Genomic DNA, 12902 nt, shown 5'->3' with positions numbered 1-12902 from the left:
AAGGTGTACATAGCAGAACGGGAAGGAAACATCACACAGAGAAAAAAGGCGGATTCAAGTCAGAAAAGCGAAGGGGAGCCCAATTTGCTTTTCCTTTGAGTCTGGTAGCTCACATGACCAGCTGAAGCAAGTCAGGAATCTGAACAAGCAAGTGTGAATGCTATGGGCAGCAGAGTATGTGGAGGATTGACTCCACTGCATCATAAGTAGAATTCTTAGGAGGCTCCTGATATCCAGACTCCCAACAGACTGGCAACCACCAGGCCCTAGGGGTGTGTTGATCTAATTTCTCCAAAGCAGGTACCACCCAACAAAGCCCATAAGCCCTGATTAGACCTAAGCCCCAGCCAAAGGAACTCGACTTGTAGAACTCTGCAGTAATCCCATCCTGAGGTTGCATCCAACTGGTCTGTGCAGACAAAACTCCAACTGATAGTACTTCCCATTCCATACTACCTTATATTGGTGAGAAGGGAAGCTGAGACTTATTTCAACCAGCTTCAGTCTTAGGACACTCCAACTGGCAGCTTGAAGAACAACACAAAAAGAAGGGGTTCACTATCCCCAGCCCTTCCTTTCTCTCTCTTAGTACATAGCCTAAGAAGAAATGGAAAGAAAAGACAGTTGGGCTAGAGAGTGACCATCCATTTTTGTTGATTACCTTGACCACATCAGTAGAGATGATTCCTTCATTTTTCATTAAGAATATTTTTCTTTTCTTTATTTTTAAATTCTTGCTGTGTTAATTGGTTCATGAAGATATGTATATGTGTGTGTGTGTGTGTGTGTGTGTATATATATATATATATATATCCTTCCATACATATATACATATTTGTCTCTCTCTTTTCTTCAGAATAGCCAAATTCTCTCATTCTCTCTCTTCTTTGTTTTTCAGATTTTTTCTTCTCCTTTCTTATAATCATCATGTGATACATCTTTTCCATTCTTTGTTCACCTTTTAAAGTCATAAACATCTTTCTCCCTTCTTATAACCTTTTCCATTAATTAACTGTAATTTTGATGATATTTTAGAACTAATTGGTTTATATAACTCCTTTACCCATTAATTACTTACTACTGCTATGGATGACATAGTTGACGCCTACTGTTTGTTTTACTGCAAGATCTAGTTTATGGTTACTTATTTTCTTTTTTGCTGTTGGTAACTGCTGACCCCATCATTTATGTGTTTTGTGGTAATTAACCTTATAGATGTCATAGTAGGAACCAGGTATTTATTTTATTTTTATTTTTGGGGGGTACTCGGGATTGAACTCAGGGGCACTCAACAATTGAGTCACATCCCCAGCCCTATTTTATTAGAGACTGGGTCTCACTGAGTTACTTAGTACCTCGCTAATTTGCTGAGGCTGGCTTTGAACTTGCGATCCTCCTGCCTCCACCTCCCAAGCCGCTGGGATTACAGGCGTGTGCCACTGTGACCGGCCTTTATTTTTTTAATTTATTTTTTAGTTGTCAATGGACCTTTATTTTTATTTATTTATATGCGGTGCTAAGAATTGAACCCAGTGCCTCACACATGCTAGGCAAAGGCTCTACCACTGAGCCACAACCCTAGCCCCAGGTATTTATTTTAATGCTGTGAATTGCTTGCATTGTTTTTTTTTACTATTGTTTGTTTCTTCCTACTCTGTGAGGTTCTGGGGATCTATGGGGATACTACAAGTTCACGGAGTAGAGACTATTGCTGAACTAAATTCAACCACAAGAGAGTGCAACTTGTTCCACAAACAAATTAACAACACCCAAACTTCAGCTGTACTTTGATACAAAGAATAGAAGAGACAAAAACCCAGACTAACAACCAGGCCCCAAGTAGAAATGGCAAGAGGTGGGCCCTCAGGTCCCACTCATGGACATAAACTGTTACAGCAACAAAACAAACAAAACAAAACAAAAAAAACAGAATTAACACAAAGTATACCAGACCTATGAGGAGGTCTCAACCTAGATCACTCTAGGACACCCTTGGCAAGTGAAGACTGTACCCTAAAAAGAACCACATAAGCGTGGAAGAGAAATCCTTTCTAAGAGATGCATAAAATCCAACATAGGAATACAAGAAATATGGGAAAAAAAGGTAACACGACACGTAAATTTCATTATTCAACAGCAACTGACCCCAAAGATACTGAAGTGGATGAAATATCAGATAAAGAATTTGAAAGAATGATTATAAAGATGATCAAAGAATTCCCAGAGAACATAGTAAGACAACTGAATGAATTAAGGAAGTCAATACAGGATATGAATGAGAAATTCAATATGAAGATAGAGACATTGAAAAACAAAACAAATATTGTAAATGAAAGTCACAATAAATCAAATAAAATATTCAGTTGAAAGTATCTCTAATAGAGTAGGCCATGCTGAAGACAGGATCTCAGAAATGGAAGACAAAATCACCAGCCTTGAACACTCAGCATTAAAGAAAATAAAATAAGTAACAATGATCAGAATATACAAGAACTCTGGGACAACATAAACAAACCAAATTTAAGAATCATTGGAACTGAAGAGAGTTGTGGGATACAGGCTAATGGAATGGATAACCTTTTTAGGGAAAACAACAGAAAATTTTCTAAACCTTGAGAATGAAATGGATATCCAGACAAGATAAAAAGAACCTCTCCACAAAAACATTATAATTAAAATGCCTCGAATACAGAACAAGGATAGAATTTTAAAGGCCTCAAGAGAAAAATGTCAGGTCACATTTAGAGGCAAGCCAATCAGAATAATTTCCAATTTCCCTGTGCAAACTCTAAAAGCCAGAAGAACTTATAATGATGTGTTCCATGTTCCGGAAAGAAGGAAAAAAAAAAAAAAAAACAAACTGTCAGCCAAGATTGCTATATCCAGTAAAGCTATCCTTCAAAATTGAAAAGGAAATAAAAACCTTCCAAAATAAGTAGAAACTAAAAGAATTTACGACTACTAAACCATCATTACAGAACTTACTTAATGTAAAGACATAGGCTGGCAGAATGGATTAAAAAGCAAGACCCAACTACATGTTGTTTGCAAAAGATGCACCTTACAGGCAAATATAGCCACAGGCTGAAAATGAAAGGACAGAGATTGATATACTATGTGAATGGAGCCTGAAAATAAGCAGGAGTAAGTCTTGTATTTGAAACCAAAATTTGAACTTCTTTGTCAGAAGAGACAAAGAAGTTCACCTCATACTGGTAAAGAGAATAATCCAACAAGAAGATATAATAATAATAAATATTTATGCCTAACCATTAGTATAACCAATTCATATAAAGGAGACACCACTCAAATTGAAACCTCAGACACCAGTAAAACATTACTAGGTGATTTCAACACACCTCTCTCACCATTAGATAAGTCATCCAGACTCAGTAAAGACTATTTTGACCTGAAAATTATTATAAACCAAATGATCTTAACAGACGTCTATAGAATATTTCATTCAACAACAGCTGAATACATTTTCTTCCCAGTGGCTCATGGAATCTTCTCCAAAATAGACCATATTTTAGGCCACAGAGCAACTATTAGCAAATAAAAAAAACATTTTTGATATAATCCCTTGCATCTTATGGAATGAAATTCAAAATCAACAAACAAAACACTAAAGAAACTATGTAAACACATGGAGATTAAAAGATACAATTCTGAAAGACGAATGGGTGATAGGAGAAATCAAGGGAGAAATTTAAAAATTCTTAGACTCAAATGAGAATAGTGATATAACATACCATAACCTTTGGGACATTAGGAAGGCAGTTCTAAGAAGGAAGTTTATAGGTATGAGTGCCTACATAAGTAGTCCAACCACTAAGGAAATCTGGATGGAGGTTCCTGAAAAGACTAGGCAACTACAATACAATTCACCTATACCATATCTTGGTATTTATCCTGAAGAATTAAAATCATCATACTATAGTGATATATGCATACTCGTTTATAGCAGCACAATTCACAATAGACAATCTATGGAATGAGTCTAGGTGTCCATGAACAGATGAATGGATAAAAAAATATGGCATATATACACAAATGAACTTTATAAAGAAAAATGAACTTATGTCACTTGGAGGAAAATGGATGGAACTAGACACCATTATGTTAAGCAAAATAAGCCAAATTCAGAACGTCAAGGGTCAAATGTTTTCTCTTATATGTGGAATATAGAGAGGAAAATGGAAAAAGAAAGGTGGGGGTAGATCTCATGAAAATCAAAGGGAGATCAGTAGAGGAAAGGAAACAGGGGGTGGGAGATAGGGAGGAAAAGGGGAAGTGCTAGGGAGTGATATTTACCAAATTATATTGTTATATTATATGCATATATGAATATGTAACCACAAATTCTGTCATTATGTATAACTATAATGTACCAATTAAAAGTGTAGAAAAATAATAAAATAAAGCTGGTTTAAAATTGAAAAAAAAGAGAGAGAGGATATGAAAATATAAAATTTCTCAACTAAGAATTAAGGATACTTACTAATGGATAGGGTATGAATATATTTATATAAACAACAGATTTTTTAGAATATTCTCAAGAATGAGAAAATCTTGCTATAAATTCTATATAATACTTTAAGTGTCTTCAAACAACTGTAATTTCTGATTAATAAAAGGTACTTTATTGCAAACAAATCATAGATTTCATAATAGTAACCATAAAACAATGAACATACCCCTGTATCTGTATCAGATTTTGATGAATTTAGACTTTCCTGAGAAGGTGACGGGGATACACGTCCTAAAAACAGCATAATAATTGTAAAAAGGCATATATGTACACATATCCACCCAAACAAAAAATAATCATAAATAATAACACAGTAATGCCTAATAAATCATAGGATATATTCTGGAAAAATATACTTTTTATACAAGTATTACCCTACTATATATATAAGCACCAAAAGCAAATATATATATAAAATAAATTATATATATATATATATATATATATTTTTTTTTTCTTTATGGTACTGGGAATTGAACCCGGGGGCACTTTACTACTGAGCTACATCCTCAGTCCTTTCTATTTTCAGAAAGTATAGGCTGGCTTGGAACTTGCAAGTTCCAAGTATTCATAGTGAATACATTCTTATTAATTATAACAAATAGCAGGAGGAACAAGAAAGGGGCAAGGAAGGGTCAAGACTGTAGCTATGTCTCTGTCTCAAGGGCCACTGAAATAGTCTTTTTGCTTTAGGAAGGGCAATTAAAGAAATGATAAACAACTAATACTAAAAAACCTCACTATATTGTAAAAACAGTTTAATTTCTTGCTAAACTCATCATTACCTTCAATTATATATATTACAATATAATGCAAATAAATTCACAAGAGTTTTCTAAAAAACATGAGTCCTAGCTTGCCAGTTTAAAAAATCTCTCTAGATTTCTATATTCCTTAAATTGATGCTTTGAATGTACTCTATATTCTCATCAATGGCTACCTCTATTCTCCTTTTCCTATTCTTAACTTCTTGTTTTCAGCCTTAGGTGACTGGGAGGGAGAGGTTTATGGAGAAAATGTATTATGCTGCTAAATAATAAGAAAAGAATCCCATAAATGAAAAGCCCCTATTTACATCAATTTTACATTTCCTGATAACTTACCACAAGACAAACATTTTTACATAGGTGAGTAGCTATCTATCTATATATAAACATAGGTGTTTGTATACCTAATATTCTGAGGGTTTTCTTTTCCACTTCACATTTTTTCATATACTCCTTGATATATTGACAATTTGGGCCTAATTTTCATGGCTATTTCCTTAATCATTCTTTACATTCTTTAAGGTGTACATACTACTTTCATTCTTTTTACAGTTTAATGAGATCTTTCCTTCCTTAAACCTAGGATAAATTTGAAGGTTGCCATGGGGAATCAAATAGCTTTGTTCTCAATGGTTGATGCTTGACAAGGAATAAATCAAAAGCTTTGTGATAGTTCTTTTCATTTGGCTTTAGAGGCTTTTAGCTGCTGACTTCTGTCTTATTTTTAAGTAACCAAATGACAGACAGATAAGGAGGGCATTGTAGACTGCATATCCCTTATCAGATTCTGGAGTTCTTCAGATTGTGGAATATCTGCATATACTCTATCAGTTTAGCATCCCCAATCTAAAAATCTGAAACCTGAAATGCTCTAAAATTAAAAAATTGTTGAGCATGATGCCAGTGTTCAACAAGTGTAGAGAGCATTCTGGATTTTGGAGTTTGGGATTAGGGATGCTCAATATGCTCAACCTCTACTGTACCTAAAATGTAAAAATTCCAGATTTCTGTAGATTTTTAAATAAATGAAAGATACCTTCAGTATTGTATTTCATTCGCATATTGTTGAAATAATCAAAAGCATTTTTTAAAGCCCATATTCTCACTACATTGTCTTGTCCAGCTGAGGCAAGTAACCGGCCACAGTGAGAAAATTTCATGGTCCAAACAGCTCCCTGTGAAAACAAAAGAAGTTTCAGGTTGTTATTTTGAAAGTTTAGAGATGCAACTTTAAGTCAAAGTTTAAAATGATGCCAAATTATACATATCTTAGATAATGTTCATGGGCTGGGGCTGTGGTAGAGAGCTTGCCTAGCACGTGTGAAGCATTGGGTGCAATCCTCAACACCACATAAACAAATAAACAAACAAACAAACAAACAAATAAAAAGGTATTGTGTTCATCTACAACTAAAATTGGACACAATACCTTTATTTAATTAATTTACTTTTTATGTGATGCTGAGGATCGAACTCAGTGTCTCACATGTGCTAGGTGAGCACTCTACCGCTGAGCCACAACCCCAGCCCCAAGTAAAAATATTTTTTTATGAAAGATAATGCTCACATTAATAATGACCTTCACAGTCAAAAGTCCAATGGTGCTATAATACCACAAAGGGAGACCTTCAGAGAAAAGGTGGGATAAGATAGTTGTAGTTTCCCATAATTTACAAGTTCAGTACCCCAAACTCTATCCACATATTAATGAAAATAAGCATTCTGAGGTAGCCAGATATCTTAGAAAGTACAAGCCCTAGTTTGGGATCTTTGTCGCCTAGCTGAACATGAAGTGGGAAGAGAGAGCTCTCTCTTCCAAACAGCCTCCCTAACCAGGGCTGAGGAAAAATAAAGCTCACTTGGCCACGAATCTCATGGCATTGGGTACTTAGGAAGAAATATTGGAATAGTGTGGTCTCATCCTGCTTTTGTTCCCTAGAAACAAGGTTCTGTAACATATGGGGGTGGGGTGGGCTAAAGAATATGAATCCTTAAATTGGAAGAGGCAAATACTATGACAACAATTCTATAATGCCCATCTAGATGTATCAAAAAGACTACCCAAGTTAGAAGCAAAAGCTCATTTACTGCAATAACATTCATTCTATGAAGTTCAAGAGCAATAAACACTTGTCATTTGGAGTCTACTACAATGGGATTTTATTTAAAATGGCAAATAACAAGGAAGTCAAAATAGTACAAGAAAATTCATCAGGTTAGGTACTTTAATCAACTCAAACATTTTATGTGCAGATTATAAGCACCTAAATTTAAGTTCCAATCTGGCTGCCATCTGTTGTTTATGGTTGCTTCCTTCTAGTTAAGCCAACTTTTAGATTTAAATTCTAAATAGATTCCCTGATCAAGAACACAGCATCACTTATCCATCTCTGAGCTCTATCGCTGTGTTCTTTGTGTTCCTAGATTTTCAAAGATAACTGTAATGCTATTGGTGTACTTTGATCTTTGTTGATATACTTGAATTCTGATGGAATGTAAACTTCTACTTTCTTCCTTGTTTTAACTGAGTGTCTCATTTTAAAATATATATTGGGCTTCTGAAATATTTATTAAAATTATTTAAAATATATTGGGAAATATCTTAAATTTTTCATAGAGACAGATCATACTCTAATTTAACTGCTTTAAAGTTTGATACCTTGGCATAGTTTTATTAAGGATAGAAGCTTAGAGTTTACATATTCAATACCTCTCAACCTGTAATTAAGAGATAGACTCTGTATCACTTATTCATTAAAATTACACTAATATAAATGTACTTTTCTTGAGTCAGGCTAGCAAAAGTACATGTGTGTGTGCATGCATATTAATAACTAGAGATCAATTTTATAAAGCCAAAGTATTTCTCTTAACAAAAACAGTATCAATCCTGAAAAATGAAAAGGTTGGTTACCATATGTTCTCCACTAAGATCTTGTACCACTTTGATCTGATCAAAATCATAAGGTCCTTTGAAACCATGTGCCGCTTTGAATTTAACTGGTCTTGTATATGGCATCCCTTCATCATCACTTGATGAAGGATCATCTTGATCAGTATGAAACACTGAAGAGAAAAGCAACAGAAGCCATTACTAGCTAATATACATATAGCTACTTTCATATCTACTGCTTATCAAGAAAATTCATTAAATAGAGAAAAAAATTTAGCTATTCCTACATAACATTGGTGAAGAACATGAAATCTTAGTTCCAGGTTATCTGGGTTCAAATCCAATTCTGTTATTTATTGTCTATGTGAACTTTCTATGCCTCTCACTTCTTTCAACTATGAAATGGGAATAACGATGGTATTTATCTCATAGGGTTTTTTATGGTATTAAATGGATGAACACAAATGAAAGTGCTTAGAAACTGGCACAGAATAATTACAATATAAGTGTTTATTAAATTAAAAATGAAGTAATAATGGCAAAGGCACAGAAGTTAAGATCTGTGCAAATTTAGAAAATGTAATAAATTTTGAAAATATTTATAAAAACTAAATAACCTTACAAAATTAAGTTACAACTGATTACTGAATAATCAACCTTTCCAGGTTGTCATAATCACCAAATGTAGACATAATAATTATATAAATGCATTTACCTTTGCACTTATAAAAAATTAAGTGATATAGTAACTCATAATTTACTGAAACACAACTAAGATATTAGCAATAAAGGTTTAATACATTCAATAAAATAGTGTTCCTTATAAACTATAGGCTAAGATGAGATGATTACCAATTTAATGAACACTCAATTGAAATATCTTGTATTATTTACCTTCATCTCTTACACTTTTAACTTTATTTATAGCACGTTCACCATATTCCTCAGCAAGATGCTTTGCTCTCTTTACTGATTTTCCAAGGAACTTCTTAAGTTGAGTCCTTAACAAAAATATAAAATATATTTATTAACTCAACTAATTGTTAAAGGTTAACAATTCACAGATAAACACATTAACTGTGACTGATACATTACTTTGAAATGAATTTTTCACATAAATAGTAGGTGTTTGAGTTTTCATGTTCCTTGGAATAAATATATTCTAGTCAATATATTACCAAGGAAATATAGGCAGTTTTGCCTAATTTATAGTATCATATATTCAAGGGTATCAGCTTTCTATGGTGAATAATTGATTAGCAGGTGTTGGGTGGGGAAGGGAATATTTAAAATCCAGGTACTCATGCCCCACACACAGATAATGTGATCTGGAGTCTGGGGTGAAGCCATGAAGATGTAGAGAGAATCACTTTGAGAAGACTGCTTAGAAAGTAGTCCTTTTAAACATATTTTACCAATAAAAAGAAAGGGTAAAGAGGTATTTACTTATAAAATAGAATGCTTTAGTAGCCTAAGGTGGTCCTTTGCTCATTCTCTTTCAGTCTAGGTATGTGCATATAAAATTAGACTAAACTTTCCTGGTAGGTACTCTAAAACACAATGTTAACACAAGTATTTATTTTAAGCTTCTTCAAAGAGGATATAACTATTTCTTTTTCCATAGTCTAAGTTTCAAATTTCATGTATTAAGAAGCAAATCACACTACATAATATTTAAAGCAAAATAATTTACAAATCAAGGGTAATTTTTACTAATCCATGGAAATGTATGATATTAATGATACTATTTTTAAAAATAGCTAAATTTTTGAGGAAACTAAAGAGAAAAAAGGGGAAAAAAGGTGCCTTACAAAATCAGAAGGAAGGGCTGGGGATATATCTCAGTTGGTAGAGTGCTTGCCTTTCATGCACAAGGCCCTGGGTTCTAATAGCCAGCACCACAAACAAACAAAACAAAAAACCAAAATGAACAAAAAGTTGAGCATGGTGGTGTACGCCTGTAATCCCAGAGGCTCAGGAGGCTAAAACAGGAGGATTGCAAGTTCAGAGCCAGTCTTAGCAATGGTGAGGTGCTAAGCAACTCAGTGAGACTCTGTCTCTAAATAAAATACAAAATAGGGCTGGGGATGTGGCTCAGTGGTCGAGTGACCCTGAGTTCAATCCCTGGTACCCCAAACAAACAAACAAGCAAACAACAACAACAAACAGAAGGGAGATCAGTACATTAGAAAGGGCAGAACCAGGGGAAGGAAGGAGGGAAGGGAAAGGGGAAGAACTGGGAAATGAAATTGACCAACTTATGCTATATTCATATGCATATACCACAATGCATCCCAAGTTTATATATAACTATAATGTATCAATTAAAAATAAATGAGTAAGCCAGTTGTGGTGGTGCACTCCTGTAATCCCAGGAGGTCAGGAGGAGGATCACAAATTCAAAGTTAGCCTCAGCAGTTTAGAGAGGCCCTAAGCAACTTAGTGAGAACCTGTCTCAAAATCAGTCAATCAATCAATAAATAAATAGGACTGGGGATGTGGCTCAGTGTTTGAGTGCCCTTGCATTCAATCCCTGGAACCAAAAAAAAAAGTAAATAGAAGGAAGTCCAAGAGAGTATAGGAAGGGGATAAGGGAGTGGGGGTGGGAGGAGTAGTACTAGAGATTAAAATAGAAAAAAACTATGTAACATGCATTTATGAATATGTCAAAATGAACCCTATTATTATATATCGCTATAATGTATTCAATTTAAAAAAAATAAAAAGAGTTGATAACTAATGCACAAATACACACACACACACATGATGTTCAATCTTATGAAAAAATAAGGAAGATGAGTAGAATAGAGGAAAGGGAGCAGGGGAGGCAGTAGGGAGGGGGGGAATACTGGGGAATGATATTGGTCAAACTATATTGTTATATTATGTACATGTACAATTATGCAACTACAAATTCTACCATTATATACAATTATAACTGCACCAATAAAAATGTGGGAAATGAAGTACAGAATATACAATTATGTATAGTACATAAGACTTAATAATGATAATAAATGCCTATATGTTACTGGTTTAAAAAAAAGATGTTTACTGTCACGGTTTTTAGAATAAGTAAGATACAGAAATACATTTTAATCAACAGGGGAATGGATATAAGTGCTGGTATGGAATATAATAAATGAATGAGGCAAACCTCAGTTCTTTCTTCTTTTTTTGGTACCAGGGATTGAACCCAGGGGTGCTTAATGACTCATTGAGCCACATCCCCAAACCATTTAATTTTTATTTTTTTAAATTTTGAGACATGGTCTCAGCAAGTTGCTGAGGCTGGCTTTGGACTTGTGATCCTCCTGCCTAAGCCTCCTGAGCTGGTGTGATTACAGGCATGTACCCCCTTGCCCAGTGCCCAAACCTCAGTTCATTAAATGTTCCAAGCTCCCAGTCACTTCAAAACCTCTGTACTTGTGGTTGTTTCAACCTAGAAGAGTCTTCTCCTGGATAATTCCTATTCACCTTTTAGGCCTCAGATCAAATAATTCTCTCTCAAAAAGACCTTCCTTGACTTTAGGACCAGTTTTCCTATTACATACTCCCATGGCATTCCCCCCAGCCTCAGTTTTCTAACCATTAGTACATACCTAGTTGGATTTATCTGTGTAATTTCATGTTTACATCTGTCTCTTCCATTTAACTTGAAATTTTATGAGAATGGAGACTGTCTTAACTGATGTATACCCAGCACTTAACTCCTAGGCCTGGCTCATAGAAAGACTGCAATGTTTATTACTGGTACCGATATAAAGAGATATTTATAATGTATTAGATTTAAAAAAAAAACAAGTTAACTATTAAGCACAATATAAATCGCAATATTGTGAGAAAAAAAATTCTGTGGAGAATACACTAAACTATTGCATTGATTATTTCTGGGGGTGAGATTATAAGAAACTTTCATTTTCTATTTTATGCATTTCTATTATTACTTTTGATAACCAGACAAAACAGAAGACAAACCACTTCTAAAACCAATATAAAGTCTCCACTACCTCTAACCCTAAAGTTATATTCTCTGGACGACAATAGGTTTTACTACTTTAAAAGACAAGAAAACATTTTAACCATTTCAGATGAGAATATTTCTAAAACATAAAATTTCATGCATTCTTAAAATGGCATGTAATGTTCAATTAAGTTTTCTTTCTCTCTTTTTCTTGGTACCTGGAATTGAGCCCAGGGGCACTTAAACACTGAGTTACATCCCCAAAATATTTTATTTTGAATCAGGGTCTCACTAAGTTGTTGAGACTGTCTTTGAACCCATGATCCTCTTGCTTCAGCCTCCAAGCCACTGGGATTACAGGTGTGTGCCACCTCTCCTGGCTCCTTCCTTGATGTGTAGTCCCACTGTTACCATTTTTACTGTTCTTTAATACACATAGAGCCTTTCCAACAGGTTGCGGTCTGGCCATACTATTGGTTTCCCTTTGGACTTCAAAGCCAATGAACATGGTCAAGGGAAGCCAGAACTCTGGGCCAATCTCTTCTGGCCATCAGCTGCCTCATCAGTTTTAACCAGTATTTAGTGCAAATATTAATAAATTTATGTGTGTCGTGGCATGAGGAGATGTTGAAAAGTACTGCTCTAAGGACAGTTGTGCTATGTATGAGTTCTTTTATAAATTTTCTTATCATGGCCTTACAATCAGATTACCTGATATTCTTATGTGTCAACTTACATGTTGTAACA

The 12902-nt window shown here is 34.4% G+C and overlaps 1 protein-coding gene across 2 annotated transcripts in view; it reads right to left on the bottom strand.

Moving 5' to 3' along the window:
• Wdr44 (WD repeat domain 44) overlaps positions 1–12902 on the bottom strand; it is a 90085-nt gene that overhangs the window by 28753 nt on the left and 48430 nt on the right. For both annotated transcript variants that reach the window (XM_027930826.2, XM_071606204.1), the window contains exons 9-12: positions 9086–9192; positions 8213–8364; positions 6335–6473; positions 4698–4762 (exon numbers count right to left, since the gene is read on the bottom strand). In XM_027930826.2, the coding sequence (XP_027786627.1) occupies positions 4698–4762; positions 6335–6473; positions 8213–8364; positions 9086–9192 (463 nt within the window). The remainder of the gene's footprint in view (positions 1–4697; positions 4763–6334; positions 6474–8212; positions 8365–9085; positions 9193–12902) is intronic.

The sequence above is a fragment of the Marmota flaviventris genome, chromosome X, assembly GCF_047511675.1.
Source record: "Marmota flaviventris isolate mMarFla1 chromosome X, mMarFla1.hap1, whole genome shotgun sequence".
NCBI classification, from domain to species: Eukaryota; Metazoa; Chordata; class Mammalia; order Rodentia; family Sciuridae; genus Marmota; species Marmota flaviventris.
This window is presented reverse-complemented; position numbering and strand designations above follow the sequence as displayed.